Source organism: Ischnura elegans, chromosome 2, assembly GCF_921293095.1.
Source record: "Ischnura elegans chromosome 2, ioIscEleg1.1, whole genome shotgun sequence".
Taxonomy (NCBI): Eukaryota; Metazoa; Arthropoda; class Insecta; order Odonata; family Coenagrionidae; genus Ischnura; species Ischnura elegans.
This window is the reverse complement of record NC_060247.1, coordinates 116,294,705-116,318,080: the sequence shown is the minus strand read 5'-3', so window position 1 is coordinate 116,318,080 and position 23,376 is coordinate 116,294,705. Positions and strand designations below refer to the sequence as shown.

The following is a 23,376-nucleotide window of genomic DNA, read 5'->3' as shown; positions in this document are numbered from 1 at the left end:
GGAGAAAGGGATGTTTTTTAGTGTCTCAGGAGTGGAATGGGGGGACAAAGGTGAAGTTGCACGTGATACCATCATCCTGGAACCCTTCTCCCTCCTTTCCTCTCCCCAGGCCCGAAGAAACGACCATTTCTACCGCAGCCTTCAATCTTCCCACTTCCCATAATCCAAACCCCATCCTTCCTCTTACACTCTTAATAATTTCTACGTAATGCACTTGAATATGTCGTAATGACAACTAAATTTGTAGTGCAAGAATAAATTCAGTGGAAATATTGCATTGTCTAATTTCACTAATGCTTCCAGTGTCCTTAAAGATCTGCAAATCCATTGAAAAACCTCTACCCTTAACCATAAATAGCTGCTCAGTGAAACATTTCTTGTTTGCCACAAAATATTAAAATTATATGATGCTAAGCGTAGGGGAGACCGGGGTAATACCGTACGGCGTGGCAATACCGTGCACCATAATTTTAGATCCGAAGGGGTATGTAGTGAGCGCTGGGAAATACTGCTGCATAGCGGAAGGAAAGGAAACCGATGAAGACAATCTGGGAGCTTATGCCTTTACGCACATGTATATGACGAAAATGTTTGTTTTGTCAACTTTTCTTATAATTTAAAGACTAACTCGAACTGAGGTAAGGGAATCATGCTATTAGTGACTATATGCAAACTAGTGGTTTTGAACAGCCCATATCGTGGGCTATTTTTTAATAACACAGGTCCTATATAGATCTTATTAAGTCGATTATAGTTCTTATATTTACTATTTATTACTATTCACTAAAGTTGATGAAAATTAAATATTTGTGATTTCTAAAGAACATACCTACTTGACTTGGTAACCCAGCCAGCACATTATAAGTCATTGTGATAAGGTGAAAGGAAGAAATAAGGAAGGCGCTTATAAGTAAGCTTATTGACCTTTTCTTATGGGTTCCTTAAGGCCAGGCCGACAAACATGTAGTGATGACAAAATGGAGGCCAAATTTTCAGCACCTCCGTAGATGTTGTTATTATTTCATCGTTTTTAAGTATTCACTGAGGCTTTTATGTATAAGATCAATATTTTTATTCTTTACTCTATATTACGAGGAGAAATAACATCATACAGCAATAATTTGAAAACTATTCATATTCATGAAATGATGGCGAAACCACGGTCGAAAGAAAAACACAAAATTTCTTTCTAAATTCAATCGTGTCAGGCGAAACATGATGGAACTCCTTCATGATGAAACAAAAAGGAAGACAATGGCAGGTTCCACAATTTAATTAATACTGCGACCGGTTTCAATACATGGTATCATCATCAGGCACTTTTGGTATAACAGTTTCCACTTATATAGTAGTCATGAGGCATGGGGGGGTGGAGGAGATAATAGGGGAATGGTTAACAGCGTCAAGGATTGGGTGTTAGGGTGGGGAGGTTAAGGGGGATTGGTTGGCAGTGTCAAGTCGGGGGTCAGTAGAAATGGGAGGGGAGGTGGAGTATGTAGGCGGGGGAGGAAGGGAAGGGTGGAGCAACGGCGCCAGACGCGACGCCTTGGAGCAACTAGAAATTCTTCGAGGCCAACATTCCCCGTCGGTAATGTTAGTGAACGAACAATTGTATTCTTTGAATTCCCCCATTCTCAATGTGTTTTCTCAACCATACCCCCCCTCTAAGTTTCCCTCACAACCCTGACCACTCTCCCCTTCCTCCCCCGCCTACATACTCCAGCTCCCCTCCCATTTCTACTGGCCCCCGACTTGACACTGCCAACCAATCCCCCTTAACCTCCCCACCCTAACACCCAATCCTTGACGCTGTTAACCATTCCCCTATTATCTCCTCCACCCCCCCATGCCTCATGACTACTATATAAGTGGAAACTGTTATACCAAAAGTGCCTGATGATGATACCATGTATTGAAACCGGTCGCAGTATTAATTAAATTGTGGAACCTGCCATTGTCTTCCTTTTTGTTTCATCACAAAATTTCTCATGAATAGCGACGTAGAATGTAAAATGCCGGCAAGGAATCTCTAATATACTTATTTTATTCATCGGTTTATCAGGCAATAAATTAAAATTCATAAATTTTAGATTGTGTGGACCTTGAATAATTTCAGTTTATTTCATGCAAGCAGCAGCTAAGGTTTTCCATATAATTGGTTTAAAGTGGTAACTACGCCTTAGCTTCTTAACGGATGCCGCGGTGTAATGATCAGCTTACAATAACGTTGGTCTAGGGATCACACGTTCGATTCCCCCGGATGTTTTTTTTTTCTTTCCGCCACTAAGAAAAAGTACTTGTATTTATGCTTTGCATCATCACCAGCCAGTCATTGGTCGTTGTTAATTTTTTTCTATTTACGGGAAAATCTGTCATCAGTTGTTCAGCTGTTATAAAGACTCATGGTCAGTGAATTTCACCTGTAGGCTTTAAATTCATGTCGGGCTGAGCAACGTAGAATGTGTAGTACGCTGTTCTGCCGTCTTTGGCGCTCCAACAGAAGCGACTTGTTAATCTGAGGATATTTGACGGCATTCCTTACCTATTCTTCCCTGAAATCTTATCCTTGCCAAATATAAGTCCCTTGGCTTACAATAAGCTGCTTATCAATTTTTTCCGTAAGAAAACCATAAGAAACGGAAAACACTCTTACTTTGTGCTATCGGGGAAATTGATATTTTAACATATTCTACAATTTAGATTACACCTTAGGGTGACGATCACTCCTTTGGGTGCACTCAATACACTCCTGCGAATGATTTGGCATTGCATTCAGCCTTCTGAAACAAATGAGCATGCAACACTCAAGCTCACAGCACAAGACAATCAACTCCATCTGCATTCTGTCTCACCGTGAACTGCCATCGTTTGCAATTGCAGTCTGATTCATCGGAGCCATCAATGCAGTCTGCTTCGCCATCACAGCGCCTCTCCCACGGTATGCAGCGTCTATCACATCTGAACTCATCAGCTGCAAGACGGAGGGGAGAGGTTATCACACAGAGGCATAGACAAACACACCGTACTTGCAAGAGGGCAAAATCCACGTTGCCTTTTCATCGAATATTTAAAAAGTGCTAATTTTTTGACAGATGATTACTACAGAACCACAATTATAACATTTTTTATATCATCAGATGGCATTGTCTGGTATGTGTGTATATTCTCTTGAATTCAATTTTCTTAAACTCTGCATGTGACTTGATTATTTTCTGTTACGATAAGAGTAAAGGTAACTCAAGATATCTTTTGCGCCACCATTGAATATTTTTTCTGTATCAGCTACTGCGGTCCATTAACATCACTCCTTCGCAGCCACAGAGCCCACTCCTGGGAGCCTGACGTAGCCCACGAGTGCGTCTTCACCTACAGCACCAACTTTGTCATCAGTGACGTAAGACCGAAAGTTTTCCTACCATCCGACGATCCCCCCACCTGTCCCCTTGTTTCTATCTGTGAATCAAGTTTGAAAAATGAACAAAGAAAGACTGAAGTTTCGTTTCGCCACCTTCAAAAAGTTTCCTTTTGCAGTGTGTTTGCGATATTTTAATATTTGTATAAAAAACTTACGCCTTGATCGTAAAGTCTTATTCTTGCTGTTGCCTGCGAATTCTCATTTTTAAACGGTAATTTGTTTTTTTATGGTCATGCATTTCTTTTGCGTCAATTTGAGTAAATTTGGGTCCCCTACTAACTATACGTGGAAATAAATCTTGCTCGTTAGATTGTGATTTTTTACGGTGCATAAGTTGCATTAAGGTGGATAGAGGTATCTTTATCCCCTACTACCGTTTCCGGTATCTCTTTCGTTAATCAAATGCTATCCGCTTGTTTTCCTACATCGCCCAGCCCTGAGATCTCAAGTGTAAGCCGCCCGTCACAATACATTCAGAAAGTCTAGAACGATTGCATCCTTTTACTTCCTCCTTATACGACAAATAAAGCTCAATCATTGAATGAGGGAATGATCCAAAATTTTTAGATTCTATGCAGGAAGATACTTATGCACTACTATCTGTGGTGGATAAGTAAGTACACTTTTTTCACTGACAAGATAATGTGGAATTTTCCTACTTTCAATGGCAAATTCACCACATCTTTCATGCTAAAGATGTAGGAACTAAGCCTGCGTATTTGCTTGTTGGCTATTTTGATTTGATCATCGTGACACAAAATTTCCGGAAGTTCATGGAGGAAGTTCCCTAACTTTACCCTGAATTCTCTGATTTCCCTAACTTGTGATAACAATATGAGGCTTTTGCATAATGGTCAGGCACACAGACTAGTCTTGTAGCGAGCAAACATATAAGATTTAATCAACAAAAAAACTCCGTGGAGTGATTTCAAGGTTGGGTAGTTACTCACGCTTGCAGTCGGGGCAGCCCGCTTCGTCTGATCCGTCACCGCAATCGTCCATCTTGTCGCACACCCATTTTTTTGAGATGCACCTCCCGTTGTCACAAGTGAAATGCTGGTCATTGCATGTGACAAGCGCTGCAAAGGAGGAGGGAAGCAACAATAAGGTCATAAACTGCACTCAAAACTTGAATTGAGCATCACTCGAAAGAGAAGAGCAAATCCCAAAGATCGACTCTGTACTGAGTGAGGTGGGAATAATTTATGATAAAGAATTAATTGCTCCATAAAATCCAGAAAATTTTTTACGTGCCACATGTCCACTTCCACACGTTCGGCATGCTAAGCAACTCCTCATCTTGGGATACATCGTTTCATACTGGCTTAAACGTAATGAACATTACTTTTAAGCCAATAAGAAAAGATGTAAAATTTTAATAGTAAATTAATTATATATAAAAGGGTTTAATATCAACGACTATATTGTTTATTTGCACAAAAGTCTCATGCATCAAAAATGAATAAGATAAAGGATATAGAATATAAACTACCTAAGAAAATATGCTACAACATAACTTACGAAATATCTATACTATGTATTGTTAATGGTATATATTGGTTTTCTTCAAAAGATAAATACCTGTTAATATAGTCACTTTAGTTTCAATGACATTTTAATAAATACCTTTTGCAACAACATAGTGAGGCTACATGGAAGCAGAAATCGCTTCGACACTGGATCAACTTCTTCAATTGATTTCCACTCCCACAACAATGAAATGAGGAACTTGCATGGGTCGTAGATTGCTCGAAAAACTATTTTGAATAAGTCAAATGGATACATTAGGTCGCAAAAATACCTTCAGTTTCTCCATTCAACATCAAAAGAAATAAAAAAATTGCATTTAAAATCGAGAAAATTTTCTCTGAGCCGACCACTGCGCGAAGACACCCGAGCGTTGCCGAGGCCAGGCGTGACGTCATAGGTGCCTAAACAACCGTAGGGAGTAGGGAAATACGCTGAGCGCATGGTGTAAAATTTGTTTTTAGGGGGTATTTAGCCGCTCATCGTCACTTTATTTTGTTCTGTTATTCTTGGGCAAGTTTTCCTATTGCTATTGTGCCTAGATTATTACTTGGGATATTAATAATGCGGCATCGGGATGATGAAGTACAAGCGTTTCACTTCGTGTGTTTTGGTTATCAGAAAAATGGATGATAACGTTGCCACTCGTTCGAATAGTACACCTGAAATTCATCTACGTCAACATAATACCCCGCAAGCCGCCTAAAAGGCGTGTGGCATGGGGTGTTAGGACACCAGCCTTTTTTTAGGACACCAAAAATTGATGCTACGACCCTCGTGGAATTTGTTAAGACAAATTATTGCTATACGTCGGCGGCAAATCGAGTTCTAAAAGAAACTTGTAATACTGGAGGATAACGATCGTAAGCTGTGCTGTTGACATTAGAGTAAGCTGTGCTGTTGAATTTGGCAACGCCGGATTAACGGAGAAGGTAGTCCTATTCGTCATACGGTACGAATTCACAGCAAAACAGTCGGCACACAATCCACATGTGAGATCGCGAATCGGTTCCGCTGCCAACACACACAAGCTACAACCTATTTCAATGATATAGGTATATCCATAAACAATATACACTAGCATATACCATAAAAATATAATGGGAAATAGGCAAATACTCTTATCAAAAACTGGATGTCACTATCACATTCTTATATTCATCACGTACAACTTACAATAACAGAACTCGTTATGATGAATACAACTATTTATTCACTGATTTAAACCCTTAAATTAGCCCACACAAGTGACATTTCTCACTACTATTCGTTGAAATAATGGAATAACAAACTTCACACCTAGTTTTTATTTCAATAGCGTGATCGTGAAATGTCATATCTACGGTGAACAATGGAGATTAGCACGCCACTGACAATTTTTACACTACTGTTCGACATTTATCGATAGCGTAATAGCACTTTTTACAATTCAATCACGATGGAACACTGAAAACTCTTGGCCGATATTTTTCAACCTTGTCAAACTTTGTGCATTACAACCACTGGCACTGTGATTATTAGCAGTAGCTTAACGGGAGATGTCACGTTAAAAATAACACTATTTTGGCACAAAAATGTTCCTAGATGTCTCCAATCAGCGAGCAAAAGTTGCATTGACTGGAATTCACCCCATAATACAAGCACAGACAGTCCTAAACGACGAATTCTCCGGTACCTACGAATAAACGGATGAAGTTATTGTATATAAAAGCTAAGCGGACATTAGTAAACATCAAAATCGTTCTAATTACATACTTAAATGAATGATATGCCGTCGATAACATCAACTTACAATTGACGTATCCCCCTTCCAATGGCCGTGGCTCAGACTCCTACAACGATGTTATTTAGGTATTATCAAATTTTTGGTTTAACTGCTCCAGTTTTATATTTTATGCCCTTACTCAGATATTAATATTATAAATAATGCAAAATACGAGGGCTTCCAAGCCTCTATCGTCGGATATTTATCTTTAAATATAAAATAACCAACACGTCTAACAAACGAAGCTCTCACAACTGCTGGCGACTATTACAAACAATCATAACAATAGCTTCGCGTGATGTTTAGGCACCTTTGACGTCATCGAGGCTTCGTCGGCAGTGGCTTGGGGGGTGAGGGAGTTTTTCCCGCGCTTTAAAATTCGTTATATTTATCATTAAATAACTCGCGAAGGAAAACTCAGATTTACATGCGGTTTTCTTTGCTGTATTCAGAAAATAATTTTCTGTCCGCCTATGAAATAAAAAAAAATCATGCAAGTTCCCCATTGCTTACTATCATTGAATTACATATACAGTAGATTCATTGTAATTGGTCGAACGTCAGGGGTTGGGGGAGGTAAGGAGCCAATACTGAGGTGGGTCAAGAATTGCGGGGGTGGGGGAAGGAGTAGGGGTAAGGAAGTCGTTGGGATAAGGAAAAAGGGGGGGAAATGGAAAATTACGGAGCGGTTGGAAGAAAGTCTGAGTGAGTGAGTGCGTGTGTCCTACGCGGCCATTTGTTCCTTGGAGCAAACCCGCGAGGTGCGTGAGTGAGAGCGTGTTTTATTTATTTTATCATTTGTCTTTTTCTTTTGTGTGAGTGGGTCAATGTCGTAAGCGAGAGCTTCAAAAACCGGAGTGAGTGAGTGCGTATGTCCTACGCGGCCATTTGTTCCTTAGAGCAAATCCGCGGGGTGCGTGTGTTAGTTTCAAGTTTGTATTTACAGTTAGTGTCTTATCTTGTCCATCACTACCCGTGTTAGCATAATTACTTCTCACTCCCATCTGCCCATCAAAGAGTACGGCCTTGGGGAATTAATATTCTTTCAACTGTTTAACGGCCGTAGTTCGTTCAATCCCTTATAACGCCACCCGATGGTGAGAACCGCAGTGACCAAGCTCGAAAGTAGGTAAGAGCCCAGCCAACCGCGGCCCTTCGGGTGCCCTTTTAGCGACGGGAGTTTGGCGTAGACGTAGCGGGTGTAGATCCGCAGCTCTGTTGCCGGACAATGCCGGTTGGCGTTCTTGACGCAGGTTGGCCCTGCTGCCGATGGCGGACGCGGAACGTCGTCTCTGAAGGGTATGGAGCTATTGACCAAGTAGCTTTACCCAAGCTTTTTAGAATTAAGCATATGAGTCTCTGGGGGCTTCCACATTTTTTACATATTGGTTTTGAAAGTGGGACAAACAATTTTTACTCATGGGTTTATTAATAGAATAAATTTGTTCAAATTGTGAAAACACACCGACAGCGACCAAAACTTATTTGTTCCCTCCTCATGATTTCGGTAGGGGTCCGAACAAATTGAGCGCGCACACCTTCCGCGGTTGCGTCAGAATTATATTTCGCATCGCATCCCATGGGTAAGCGCGATTCGAATGTTTTGTCTTTTGACAAATATCACAGGTTCGGATGAAATTTTGTATAAGTCTGCCCATGTCCTCCCAGAAAACCCTTTCTTTGGTAATTAATTCAATTTTTCGGCTGCCAAAATGAGCGTACGAGGTAAGCACGTATGGAATCAATTTCTCAACTTGCCTTCTCGGCACCCATATTCTGAAGTTGGCCTCCCTACCAACTCGTACATGCACTATCCCTTGACTGATCTTAAATCTGTCTGCTCGTCTGACTATATTCCGGTATTGGGGGTGATCCCTATGTAGCGTCTCTTCTAGAAAACGGGCTACGTGGGAATTTCTAGGATCCTCTATTTGCGCTCTTTTTAAATCCTACACTCCTCGCCACGGCGTGTCTGTAATTCCTAGATTAATTTCTGCAATAATAAAATCCATGTCACCCCTACCGGCCAATTCATTTTCCCCACAAGGATGCCTACTTAGCCAGTCAGGGACGATATTCTGCTTACCCTCACAGTGTTGAATCTCAGATGAAAACTCTTGGATCGACATTGCCCACCTCGTTATCCTACTAGTTCTCAGATAGTATTTTATCAGAAAAAATGAGGATTTATGATCCGTAATTATCGTGAATTCTCAATCTAAAAGAAAGGCCCGCAATTTTTCAACCGACCACAATAAAACTAACATTTCCTTTTCCGTTGTGGAATACAGAATCTCCAGGCCCACGAAGCGGGCGACTTATTAAAGAAATTACTTTTTCATAGCCTGAATCGTCCTTTTGACTCAGTACAGCACCTAAATCGCAAATACTACTATCGATTTGAAGGAACATGCGTTTTGAAAAATCTGGGTGGGATCTTATGACATTATTCACAAACATTAATTTGGTGGCTTTGTATGATTTTTCATGTTCCTCCGTACACCACCATTGATTTCCTTTCTTTAGCAGGTTGAGCATAGCAGCGCCTATTGTCTTGGAATAGCGTCGGCTAAAACCGTCGGGGGGGAGGTGGATTGTCAAGGAAGAAGTCAGATTTTAAAACAAAAGATAAAAAATTAGAGCATTTGAATACATTCATATAATTTAGAATTTTGGTGTTATGTGCAACAGTGCATTTGGTGATTTCTAAAAATTTATAAACTATTCCGCTTAAAAAGTTTGTCTTGTACATGTAAAATACGGTAAAGACGTCGAAAATAGTTGACAACTAATAATAAAAATGTTGTGGAAATCTACTGGGCTTCGTTTCACCGTGAACATTTCATCGTTTCACCAAGAAACGCCAAAATCAGTTGATTTTATTCGCAATGCTTAGATTCTACGGCTTAATAAATACAGGTCGATAGTTTCCTAGATAAATCCATAACTTGCCTCCCAAAATATCTAAAGATAATGAAAGGTATAATGATTGGGTAGTTGGTGAATGATATGATGTAACTAAAAATTAATATTAAAAAATACTACAATTTGGCAACTTCAAAAATATACGGTGGCAATCATCAATAAGAAAATTACAGGCTCCTCGTTCAGGATAATGTGAAAAGTCTTTAGACGACAGAACAGGAGAATTGTGATACAGAATATAGGCAAATATGACTTTCTCGTCAAAAAATAGAAGAATTAAACACGTAACGGAGACTCGTTCGTGTGTGCGAGACGCACTCGGAAGGAATTGGTCAATGATGAGGGGAAGGGAACACTGATCAGGACGATCTCGTGAAATGGGGAGATTCGTGAGTACTTAATTAGGCTGTGATGCGGCTCCTTACTGGATCCTTGCTCCTGTCACAGTCCATAGTACTCGTTGACGTTGCACGGGAAGTGCCTTGTCTCCACTCAGCATCCAGGAGTGTATTCCTCCCATTGTGGCTGATTCAGCAGTCAACCCCGTTACGGCTGTGGCCGGCTCGTCTAGTAGCGGCTACCCCTTCCACTCTCTCGTTCTTCCGTCCTTTTTTCTCTCCGTCGGCCTCCCTCCGAGTCATAAAACTCTAATGCATATTCGTCTACTAACTCTTCTTCCATTCATCTGTCCACATTCACACATTTCTGCGCCTTTTTATATCCCGCCCAAAAAAATATGATACTCGAAATGCACGGTGGTTCGTAGATGACCACCAAAATACCGCCCACTACCCGCTCGACTTGAACGCCGCGCGCGTCGCGACTAGCGAAAAAAACGCGTCAGAGAGGGATATGACGACCCTACAATTCATTAAAATAATTCGAAAGGGAAAGATAAATACACAATGACAAAAATAATCTATCCCATTCAGCTATTCATTTGAAGCTTAAAATAAGTAATACAAAAGTTTCCCACCAGCATTCCAAAAGTTGGGATTATCATTTGAGATTCAGTGATTTACTTGATAAGGGAGAACCTTTGAATAAGAGAAAGAATTACGGATAAGAGAGTAATCCGAAACAAACGACACGAGACCAATGCACAAAGCTGAGGAGAAGCATAAAAGTAGAGACCATTGACGCCATCAACTAAATCTACGAAATAGCCAAACAGGTATGTAATGAATCGAATAAAGGGAAATTGTGGGTCTCATTATTTTCAAAACTCCATCACCATTGACAATAATAAAAACATGACACCTTTGCTGGGGGTGATTTTTTTATTATTGGATATAAACAGTTGGAGGTGGTGCACTCTTACCAGGGCACGTTCCATTGTCATACGGCTTCTCACCATCAGGGCAGAGGCACCCACCATCAGGGCCCTCAACCATGCTGTCAGGACAGAGGCACCTGTGACCACCCCGCGGCATGCCCACGCAAATGTACGGACATGGAGATGGCTTGCGGGAGCAGGAATTCTCTCCCTCCTGCACACCTTCAGCAAAGATCTGGAAGACAGGACAAAACTCATGTTCAAACAATAGCGGCATGTCAGGTGAGTAACTGTTGAGCAATTAGTTCACAAATTGCCCAAAAGAACCCTTCTATTTGAAGCAACACTGTGGAACATTGAAAACTAGCAGTTGGACATGATTTTACTATAGCCCTAGAGGTGTAATTAGATTTCAAGTAACAGATGCTTGATCGATAGTGAATGTGGATGAAATGATGAAGGAGATGGAATAACATATCCAAGAAAATATACAGTCCAATACATATGCACCTCCGATGACAATCCAAAATGGGAAAAAACGTAGCATGCAGCCAAGCTGTGCATATTATGGGGTAAATGTAGCATATTAGGGGGTGGTCTCAGCTGAATCTGCCGTGCGGGCGTGACGTCACGGACTTCCAAACGTAGACGTATGCCAGGGAATTACAAGCAGGAACCGGATAGTGATATCGCCTTTCCGCATTAAATTCTTATGAGTTCCAATATAAATATCGCTATTAGCCATCAGATTACGTTGTATACTCTTTCGGAATGACCCTGTTTTCTTTTCAATCACTTCATAAGACTAGCGAAGTAAACAGTATTATCGTATTCTACATCCTTAGTTTCATCCGTAAAATATCGTAACAATGTACCATGCTATTTGAAATTCTAAACCCATAAGAAAAATGAGCTACCATAAAATATAGGTAAACATTTACATTTAATGGATATATCTATGATAACTATTACTTTGACTAAAATAAATAGCATCTGTTAATCGAAGACCGTAATTTGAGTTAAATGTTACGATTATTGATTTGCTCTTGCCCAAACAATTCCCACTTTTTTATTAACTTCGGAAAGACTATTTTACTGTAATGACCATTGGCCAAAGGAATCATAGGAAGCATGAAATTAACCATTAACATTAGACAAACACCTTATAGGGGTATGCAGAAAATCTAGGCTCACATCAGCTGTGAAATAATAACTCGAAACATAAGTGTTTTAACAAATATTTATGGCTATTTTTTACATAGTCACCTTCTTAATTTTTTTTAAATGTTTCCTTCTTTGAGCTTTTCCAAAAAGCAACAGCTCATTTAGGTATTTCAATGCCTTTATTATTTCACTAGGAATTTCAAGATACTGACTTATTTTCTCATCAAGTCTGCCGGTGACACTTTTCTTGATGATATTTTTCGTTTTTTTATATTTCCTAAAAAGATCCTCAAAGGCAATTACTTTCTCACCCCACCATTGGCTAGGTTCATTTAACTCGTATGATAAATGGGTGATCCAAAAATGCGTAATCTATTAGTGCTCAGTGCTCGGCCGGTATGTTTTGTTTCCTGATTCTGGGTATTTGCTGATAAATTTCTTTGCAACCACCCAGCTAGTCAAAGTAACCCATCTATCAAATTAAATTTCCATTAACCTCTATAACATCTTACAAATCAAATTTTCGCTTATTATATCTCTCCTGAGGCCTTGATGAATGCGATCTTCTGATTGAGCAAATGTGTACTTGACATGAATGTTCAGTAAGTATATTCAAACCATCATGATTCAAACCGTTAGCTGTATATTTCGTAAAGAATGTCTTATTCATCATAAAAGATGCATAAGACATCCTTTATTATACTGTTGGTAGCAGTGGTAGCAGCCGAAAAATATCTTCACCGCATTCACAGTGCGCATCATTTCTGCGCAGAAAATTCGCTGAAATCATTCACCGGCTAATGAATTTACTTCGAGTGATCATGCAAATGATCATTCGAATGAAAATTAACCATGTACAGCGGCCTATAGAGAAATGATTTCTTTTGTATATAGGAAATCTTTATCTTCGATTTCTTTAGATTTTCTCTAACTTTTCTCCAAAATATACGAATATATTTTTTCTTAGCGTACAAGTTTTCTCATCATTATACAGAAAATTTATGTACAATTTGGTTCTACTCACAACGTTGTGCTGCCTGGGCGGACATCAACACAGTGAAAAGTTTTCTTGCAAGGTGGACGAGCTATGGGAACTTTTTATTCGGAAATTTTGAGATTTTTCCCGTTTTGCTACCTGGCTTACCACGGCACGATTTACAGCTAAAGGAAGGCTCTGTGTTCATGATCTTTCGAAACGTTAACCAACCAAATCTATCCATTGGAACGCGTTTGGTGATTTAAAAAAACTGATAGTGAATGTGATTCACACGACTATACTCAAAGGAAAACTCAAAGATGAAGAAGTTCTCATTCTGATGATTCCATGATCTCAACTTATATGCCTTTAGAGCTTAAACGTATTCCATTTCCAAAACGTGTTGCATTCGTGATAACGATTAAAAAAACGCATGGTCAGTCTTTCAGTTTTTGTGACGTTTGTTCTCATGTGCTAATGAAAACCCATGATTTTCTCATGGTCAATTATATGTGGTATGTTTACGAGTCGGTAAACCATCCACTTTATTTCTTCCCTTGCTTCAAGGGCGTAGCTAGGAATTTAGGATAGGGGGGTTTTGGGCGCAGCTAATACTGGCATGGCGGGTCTGTAGAGTATAGAAAACCCGCCAAGGTAAGCGAGAGGTGTGAGGGCCCTCCCCCAGACATTTTTAAGATAAATGGTTCAAAATGGTGGGTTTTGCGGCTGTATGAATTGTTAAATATGTTTCGTTTGTGACTCATACGCCCCCTAATATTAGTAACAAAATGTTTTAGAAAAAGATTCTCTGAGCTCTTGGGGGTTTTTATCCCTCAAAAAACCCCCTCACTGCGTCACTGCTTCGCTTCGCTATATTTATTTAGCTTCATCCGCTTTATCTTGCGCCTGATTACAAAACAAAAACTGTGTTTATCCCGAGGTGCTTGACGAAAGACATTAAACCCGAATGTGTAGGGCACACCGATGTGCGTTTACGCATGCAGCACGTTTACGCAGTGCATTTTTCCAAACAGGGATACTATAACTGGCGCGCCTAAAGTCATTTGATACCAATGCTGCTTCATAGGGGCTTTTCTTACACGATTTTGATTATCAGTCAAGCCTCGGTGTATCGTTCCGTTAACCTGCCCCGTGTAAAGGCCAAGTTTAAGCAACAGACTTTGGCCTAAAAACATTTTTTTACGGTTAATAACACAAATAGCCAACAACAGAATGCGTATAATTTTTATTTCAATAACTGCTTTATAAAACCACGATGCCAAAAATGTCTTAAGTTAAAACGTAAGAAAATTCGTTGAAAAAAATACGCGTAAACGTGCTCCTATCCACCCTATGTAGATTCAATAAAGAAAATGTCTTAATGACAAGCAATTTTAATACTCATTTAAGTAGTTTTATTTAATCTGTATCCTTAATTTATTATGATAAATCATATATGATTTAAAACGATACAGCTGCTCTTGATTTATAAATGTTGTAACTAAACTGTTCATTGATTTTTAGGCGGAACGAAGTTCGCTGGGACAGCTAGTACTACTTAAGAGTAAAATTGGATTGATCATCATAGTTGTCATTTCTGCGAAGAAAATTTGCTGAAATCATATAAGTTTCGCTGAAATCAAATATAAGTTTAATCCAAGCAATTATCGTAAATTTTAGGTAGTGGACAAGGAACAATCGAAAAAATATATATATTCCCAAGGCACTGTACAGACCATCATGCTATCCAGGTATCTGCATCCTTATTGATGCGGGCAATGATATTTAATACCATGAGTTTCGGCACAAATTCAAAGCGGATTCAGAAACTTGGAAAGTTAAGCATGGTCACAGAGTGGTCTAGAATTTCAAGGCTCGATGGCTCGATTAACAGAGAGGTCCGTTTGATAATTTTCTAAATGTTATTCATTGAAGTTAACTGTTATGTATGCTTCGCGGGATATCTTTAAATGTTCATTGGGTATAGCAGCCTGTCCAGTAGGAGTAAGTGGCAGTTCAGGGCAGTTGGTGACAAACTTCCGGGCTAGTAGGATGCAGCCCTGGCTTACGACCGTTATGTCTTGTGTATTGTGAAGTAGATATTAAATCTTGTCGCGTCCGACGCAGAATGTGTTATTCCAACCCACAGACATAACATTGGCGACAAGGATGGGATGTAGCGGTATTTTCTTGTGAATTTGAGAGAGAGGAAGGACCGACAGCATTGACATCGACGAAAGGCCATCCATTCAGCAGAAATCAGCCTGATAACAGAGGCGAGAGGAAAAAACATTTCGGAGGAAACGGAAAGATGCGAAGAAGTGGCGTATACGGAAATAAGATGATAAAAGCAAGTGAGTCTAAGTGTTTTGAATGCGGAAAATGGGGACACGTTGCCAGAAACTGTGACAATCCTAGGTGCTATGCTTGCGGCAACCGTGGTCATGTAGCCAGAGAGTGTAATCAAAAGCGGGTTTAAATCAACAGGAACCGAGGAGAAAATGAAAAGGAAGAGTGAAGTGGCCACAAACCGATTCAGAGCATGTATTTTAAGGACTCCTACTTCTAACTACGGCAAATCTTCGTGGGTCATGGACTCGGGAGCACAGTCGTGACACACAATGTTAAAAAGTGTAGACAGCGTAGCGTAGCGGACGACGCGGCTGGGGCCACTACAGCGCATTCTGCGGGCGTTTTCCGTAAACTAGCACCCTCCCCTACCGTACTCCCTCCCCTCCAGTCCCCATTCCACTTTTATTCTTGCTTTGCGTGTTGCATGCGGTAGGGATACTATGCGGGATATCATTTAAATAAAATCACAACATGTGCAAAGCAAATGCCCATTTATTTCATAAAAGTTCACATAAAAGTCACTCACCTGCCAAATACAATGAATTGAATTAGTATATAAATAAACACTATACACAGGATGGCGAAAGCCTGACAAGAATCTCTCTATGCCTCACTTGTGTACGCATAAGTCCTCGTACCCACACACACAGCGAACTATAATTCCTCAGTGTCATCACAAATTACGGGATAAGAACACCACAAAGAAAATTCCTTTACCAGTGGCCACTTCACTGCACTGAATATGAGATTGTTGAAAAACAAAAATTCGTAAGCAAAATCAAGATCACTATACAAGCGTTAATGGGCTGAATATACGTGACTTTTTCGAAAATATAACGTTGTCAACCACTTCACACACCACACGCAGGCTTGAAAACTTGATGTAGAGAGAATTAAGTTAAAATAGAATCAACAACTATATACAAACAACGCCTAAAACCGTACATCGCGAGAACACAAGATCTAACCGGTCCACAGTAGTAGATGTTTTCCTAACGATCAAAACTTTCGAAATGAGGAGACGAAATTTCATTGGCCGATTCATGATTGGTCAATGGGTGAGAGAGAGGAAGCACACATATTTCATATTTCCTATTTATTATTAAAGATACCAACTGAGTGACATTACACAAGTTATGAAATAATTTTTTACGCAATAATATTTATTAATCAAAAATTATCTTACGAAATGATAGCGTTAGTTCAGGAAGACGCCCGTCAGACTGTTGTGTCGCACGCTGTCAACAGTTCGCCCGCCCTGTGCCAAAGCCCTGCTCGGGAGCTTCAGATTACATGATGCCACATCGTGAATTTTTCAGCACCTTCAAGGAACTGCGTGGGTATGTAGCTTTCGGAAATGGGAGAGCGGACTTTGAAGGAGTTGGAACTATTAACTAAAAATTGAAAGAAGCGTGTGGAGGCTGGACATTGGGATTGACCAGAGTGCTTTATGTACCCGAACTAGAGCGCAACCTGATCTCTGTGAAACGCCCAGCTGATAATGGAATCAGAGTTACATTTCATAAAAACTGCGCTATCGGCTCCGACGACGGCGAACCTCTATTTACTGCTCGTGAGTCAGGTGGACTGTATTTGCTAGACTGCAAAGAAGAATCGAGAGGGGCAGTGGCGGTGAGAGGGAGACCACATCAGCAGATCCCGATGAAGATGTGGAAGCCATTGCATTGAGGACCGGGAATATGTGGCACCAACGTCTTGGGCACCTTCATGAGGCAGCAATTAATAAGAAACCTGGTCTGAAGGAGGTGAAGGAAGACGAAAACGAGAAATTCACAGCATGCATACGAGGAAAGATGACTAGAAAAGGATTCCCAATACAAAGTGATAGAAAGTTGGAACATCCATTAGACATGGTACATAGTGACCTTATGGGTAAAATATGTCCTACTTCAAATGGCGGTGTGCAGTATGCATTGAATTTCACACATGATTTTTCAAGGTATTTGAGAGAGTATTTTCTTGCCAAGAAGACTAAGACCTTCGGTAAATTTTTACAGTTTAAGGCTGAAACTGAGAATTTTCAACCCCTTCGAGCTGTGGACTGGTGAAAAACTGGAAGAGAATAATTCACAGCGATTGAACGTTTTTGTTTGTAGGGCTTGGCTAGCTGTAGAAAGTGAAAGAAAATTCGGATCTAGAGCAGAAGAATGTGTTTTCTTAGGTTATGACCAGCATGTGAAGGGATATATTTGGCACTTGAAATATAGGGATAGCTTTGGCACTTGAAAAAGGAAAAGGAGGTAATTGGACATATTGTGGTATTTGAGGAAAACCAGTTTCCTTTTAAGGAATATGTAAGAGACGTGATGAGAGAGAAAGCGAAGGATCGAGTCAGGGTACATGGTCTGTATGATGGGGACACTGAGTGGGAAGAAGAAGGTTTAGGAGAGAATGAGTCTGAGGAAGTGAATCTGTTGGGAATATAAAGGGAACATGGTGAGCTAATAGAATGGGAGTATGATGAGATATAACAAGTGGGCATACAGCAAAGTGAAGTGACTCTGAAGCGTAGTAGCAGAATTCCAAAACTAGTGCATTGTCCCTGTTGCAAAATGACAATATTCAGCAACACCCTGCCGTGCTTCAAGCCCAGCAGCATGGAGCCTAACAGCGTGGAACTGGTAAATCTCAAGAGAAAGGGTACCTTTGAAAGAAACCCGCAGGTAAGAATGCTCTAGGTTGTAAATGGTTTTGAAGGTTAAGCAAAATCCAGACGGTACCATTGAACGATATAAAGCTCAATTAGTAGCTCAAGATGTCTCCCAAATACCCGGTATAGATTTCAAATAGACGTATTCCCCCGTGATTGAACGTAAAAGCATTACATTGTTAATATAATGACTCCAGCAGTGGAAAATGGATGGGTTCAAGAGAATGTGGATGTCCTCTCAGCATATTAGAACAGTCCATTGCTTGAGGAAGTATACATGAAACAACCAACGTACTTTGAGGAGGGAGGTCAAAATTATGTCTGTAAACTAAATAAGGGTATGTATGGTCTTAAACAAACTGGTATGAACATATTGATAAGTTACTTTGTGATCTAAAATTTAAGAGACTGACAAGTGATCCATGTTTGTATTGTGATGGGGAGAAGGAACTCATAATAGGAGTCTATGTAGATGATTTGGCATTGTGGGGAAAGAAATGTAAAGTTGACTGGGCCAAATAACAATTATCTAGTGTATTGGAAATCAGGGCCTTTGATAATAGTATGTACCAGATGTTATCCATGCATATTGTGAGACCTAATGATGGAAAAATCATTATTGATGAATACTATTATGTAAAGCAAATTCTATGTGAATATAGTATGTCAGATTGCAAAAGTCATGTGTCACCCCTCGAAGTAAATGGAGAGGGAGATTCAGAGGAAGAAAGTCATGAGTGTGACCAATATCTATATCGCAAGGCAGTTGGTAATTTGTTGTACCTTTCTGGATCAAGCAGACCTGATTTGTTTTATGCTGTGTGTAAAATCAGTTAAAAGTGTAATTACCGAATTAGGAAGGACTGGGACAATATTAAACATATATTGAGATACCTTAAGCTTAACTGTAGCTTAAAGTTGAACTATGAAAGAAATAATGCACCCATTGAGATTTATTGTGATTCTGATTGGGTAAATGATAAGTGCTGTAGAAAATCTAACGGTGGATATGTAGTGTTGCTTGCTGGAGTTGTAATTTATCGGCAGACTCGTAAACAAAATGTGGTAGCATTATCTATTGTCGAAGCGGAGTATATTGCAATTTGTGCGGCGACAAAGGAGGAATTGTGTTTAACATCAATCCTTGATGAGCTGGGACAACCCAGATTTGCTAAAACCCCTTGTAAAATAATTGCTGATAATCAGGGAGCTATTTTTTCAGTAAAAATAGAAATGCTTCAGAGAAATTGAAACATTTGGAGGTCAAGTACAACTTTGTAAGAGATTGTGTAGAAAATGGGAAGGTGTGTTTTGAGTATGTTCAAAGTAACAATAACTTGGTCGACTTGTTTACTAAATCTGCAACTGGTGTTAAAACTAAGGATTTTGTGTCCACGTTGGGACTAAGATAGCTCAGTTTGTTAGAAGCACCTGTAAGAGACAGAAACAGCAGACTCACTTCCGTTCCCATCCTTTTCACGCCCCCAACCCATCACCTACACTCTCCTTCATATTCCTTCCCAAGTTTCTGTCTCTGCGAAGAGTCGGATCTCTTCACTCCCGCGTATCCTGCGGCTGTTCCATTCTCCCGTGAGAAACTGCAGAGCTTGGTGAAAGAATAAGACGATGGCTGAGGATGGAGAAGGAGGAGGGGAGGTGAGCGGAGGGGGGCCGTTGAGAGGCGGTCGTCGGCGAGTCGTGGCAGCGAAGAATGTAAACGAGTCGAATAAAATCATCTCTCCGTAGTCTATGAGTTTCCTTTCAAAAATCCCTGCCAATTGATCGGCGACACCCCTTAGAGCATCGGGGGTCTTACATACCTTTATTTTTTTCTTAATTGATGTAGTTATATTCATTTTGTGTCTAATATCCAAAAAAGGGGAAGTGCTGGGGTTTCATTCTTGTGTCGGCTAACAGCCAGCAAAGTTAGAAGGCGTGAGAAGGCGCTGCTCATTTTTTATGAGTATAATACTCCGTTTACACTACGATCTTATGGACGTTTGTATTTTTGTTTCTTAGTTTGTTTGTTTGTTTGTTTCTTTGTTTGTTTGTTTGTTTCTTAGTTTGTTTGTTTGTTTCTTAGTGTGTTCGTTTGTTTGTTTCTTGACACTACGATCTTATCGACGTTTGTATTTTTGTTTCTTAGTTTGTTTGTTTCTTAGTTTGTTTGTTTGTTTCTTAGTTTGTTTGTTCCCTAGTTTCTTTGTTTGTTTCTTAGTTTGTTCGTTTGTTTCTTAGTTTGTTCGTTTGTTACTTAGACTCCGACGCAAGTTAACTTGTGTCGACGTGTGTCGATGAATGGAAAATACCCATTCCAATTTGGAACGTAGCAAAGCGACATATCTACTGTCTTTACCGCAAAATATTGTTAAACTTTGGACAGAATCCCATAATGAATCCTACATTCTTTAAAGTTTTACCGAAAGTTCGGTCTAGCTTTAGTTTTAGCACATGAAAACATTAATATTGATTTGCTTCTTAATTTCCAGGATTTCAATTTCCTCACGCAGTCATATCCTCAGTTGTTATATGAAACAATTCCACAACGAGGGCAGCACTGAGTTACGACGGTAACTTTTAGACGTGTAATTTTATTTTTTTATTGTGAAATCCTGTAAACAATGATTTAATTGGTTAACATTTTGTGCATGTTTGTTATTTTCCATCATCTGTGAAGTATAATGTAAGGATACATGGTTATGGGTTAACCTGTAAATAAAGAAATGCATAAAACTGGTATAGTACAGAATATCCGATATCACTTGGTAAATAGAACATCAGAAAAAACTTTACCATCACGTCCTTCCATTACCTGCTCAATAATGTCTTCAATCGTTGCCTTATATCTTTGACATATTAGAGTTATTTATGAAATATCAATTATTGTATCAAGATTGCAACGGCGCGAAAGAATCGTATATGCATCGATCTTCATTTCCTAACTCTTTTTTCTTGGCACACTAGCGCTAACCATCGTAAGTTCGGCAGTGTTAGGTACTAAGGCCTACGATGGTAACTCTGCGCGTTTACACGACGTTTTGAGGTTACGATCGTACGGATCAACGTCGCGACGATCGTTGTGTAAACGGGGCATGAGCGAACCACCGCTCTCCCCCTGGATGCGACCGCTCACCACCCGATCACTAGTGAGCGGCCGCCATATTTGTGAGCGTACTCCCGGGTATGATCAAGCGCTCACCGAGTAGGTGAGCGGCGGCGCGAGTACAAAATGATGCTGAAGAACTGTCGAGTCGGACAGCCGTATTAATTATACAACATTTCGAAAACTTGATGGCTTATAGGTAATGTAGGCATATGAAATGCGATTGTAAGAAGGCCTATTTTTATGCATTTATATACATTAGGTAGCCAAAATATTATTCTGCGGTGGAATTTCGTCGTAAGCCAGGTGTAGAGTCTAGATGGAGTCTTCGTTGAAAAAGGGATTTTGAGCTGAAATACGTTTTTAATTCTTCCTTAATGTTTCATAGGCCTCAGATTAATTCAAATATATCTATTTACGCAAATCGCGGGGTATCATTTGCCCGGTTAGTCAAAAAATAAGGCGTGAGTAATTTTTCTCCTGGGTTAACCAAGGAATTGCTTCAACATTGGCTTCAGGCCGTTTTACACGGGGGACGTTATTGCGCAATAGCTGACGTATATATGAAGTTACAATCAAAATTGCCTAGTGTAAAGCGGTGAATTTCTAATACACACGCGAGAATTCGAAGACGTAATACGGCAAAATATCCCCTGCCTTAATTCCAAACATGTTTTCAGTGCTAACCTGTGAAATGACGTGGTCCATGTGAAACTGCCTTTACGAACTTCATTGTATTTTACGATATCATTCATAATAATATTTTTATTTGCCGTCATAAAAAATAATGAGAAGAGTGTACACACTGTCACAAATACTGTGAGGCAATGGCACATAAATACTGGACAGAAAGAAAAATACTCATGCAATTGTACATTAGATTCAACAAAAAAGGCATTCAGTAGGAAGATGAAAATATTTTACCTATATAAATACTAGTACCTATCTTCCTACCTACCTCTTCTGGTAGAGAAACATATTATAGTGATACCATGATTAAGAGTAAAACCATTCATGTTACCTTTGACAAAGTGAGTGGCATATATAATGTAGATGACAGAACTAAAAGTGTTGAAGGCTAGAGGCCATGTCATATTTAATTGATTTAATATAGTTGTGGTTTAGACATTCCAATACAATTAATACAGTTAAGGGCAGAATTCAAAAACTTCAATTCAAAAGTCAAAGAACATTCAAATTTCATTCCTCTATTAGAAGCTCATGTAGCACATAGCTCACTTCAAAAGTAATGTCAGATTTGGTTAGTACGATAACACCAGCATTTTTTAATCTGACCAGCACTTCCTCAAAATATCCGCAACACTACGTCCCGGAATGCTGAGATATTTAACTTCATCATTGGTCACCCAATGTTCACAAACAGTTTATTGTTATAACAATAACGTCTGGTGACTTCCTTGATCACTTATTAAATCTCATTCAAGAAACTATAAGACGAAGCGGATTTCACGGAATTATCAAATGTGAAAGTATTTCTTTCTAAACATGGGAAATACGTCCATTTTAGTTCAACGACTTCTTTTTTCATGACTTCAATGTCAGCCACCAGATACCCAACGAAATGTTAGGACGATTGACACTAAAGGCATTTCCAATAAATTTCACGCGACTCGTAAAGAACTGTTAGCGATAAATCCTTAATGTCCGTACATTAAGAGTGATATATATTCGGGACAGAGTCACAAGGTATGAACTTATCACAGGAATTAAAGGATATTTCGCAGCCGCTACAAGAAAGTAAACACAAGCGCTGGGCGCCATATTGAATGTTTTGCATTTTAAGTTTCCCACCAAAGCTCTCACTGAGCATTCACCATCCAGGGAGGGATGTGATCGCTCAGTGAGCGCTGACGTCACAGTCCGCTCACTGATCAAGGAGCGATCACTCCCCCTGAATGCACCCAATCTAAGACACAAACAAACAAACTAAGAAACAAACAAACAAACTAAGAAACAAACTAAGAAACAAGCAAACAAACTAAGCAACAAACAAACAAACTAAGAAACAAAAATACAAACTATACTATAGAGTTTTCCACATTTAGTTGACAGTACGGGCCTTATGGATAACAGTGTTGCCAAGCTTCCGCGCCGCGTTTCTTTGTTTGTTTGTTGCTTAGTTTGTTTGTTTGTTTCTTAGTTTGTTTGTTTGTTTCTTAGTTTGTTTGCTTGTTTCTTAGT

The 23,376-nt window shown here is 39.7% G+C and overlaps 1 protein-coding gene across 2 annotated transcripts in view; it reads right to left on the bottom strand.

Annotated features, from left to right (window-relative positions):
• The window catches only part of LOC124154466 (sortilin-related receptor-like), an 81,967-nt gene that overhangs the window by 20,054 nt on the left and 38,537 nt on the right, over positions 1-23,376 (bottom strand). For both annotated transcript variants that reach the window (XM_046528216.1, XM_046528215.1), the window contains exons 15-17: positions 10,954-11,143; positions 4,366-4,494; positions 2,853-2,971 (exon numbers count right to left, since the gene is read on the bottom strand). In XM_046528216.1, coding sequence (XP_046384172.1) covers positions 2,853-2,971; positions 4,366-4,494; positions 10,954-11,143 — 438 coding nt within the window. The remainder of the gene's footprint in view (positions 1-2,852; positions 2,972-4,365; positions 4,495-10,953; positions 11,144-23,376) is intronic.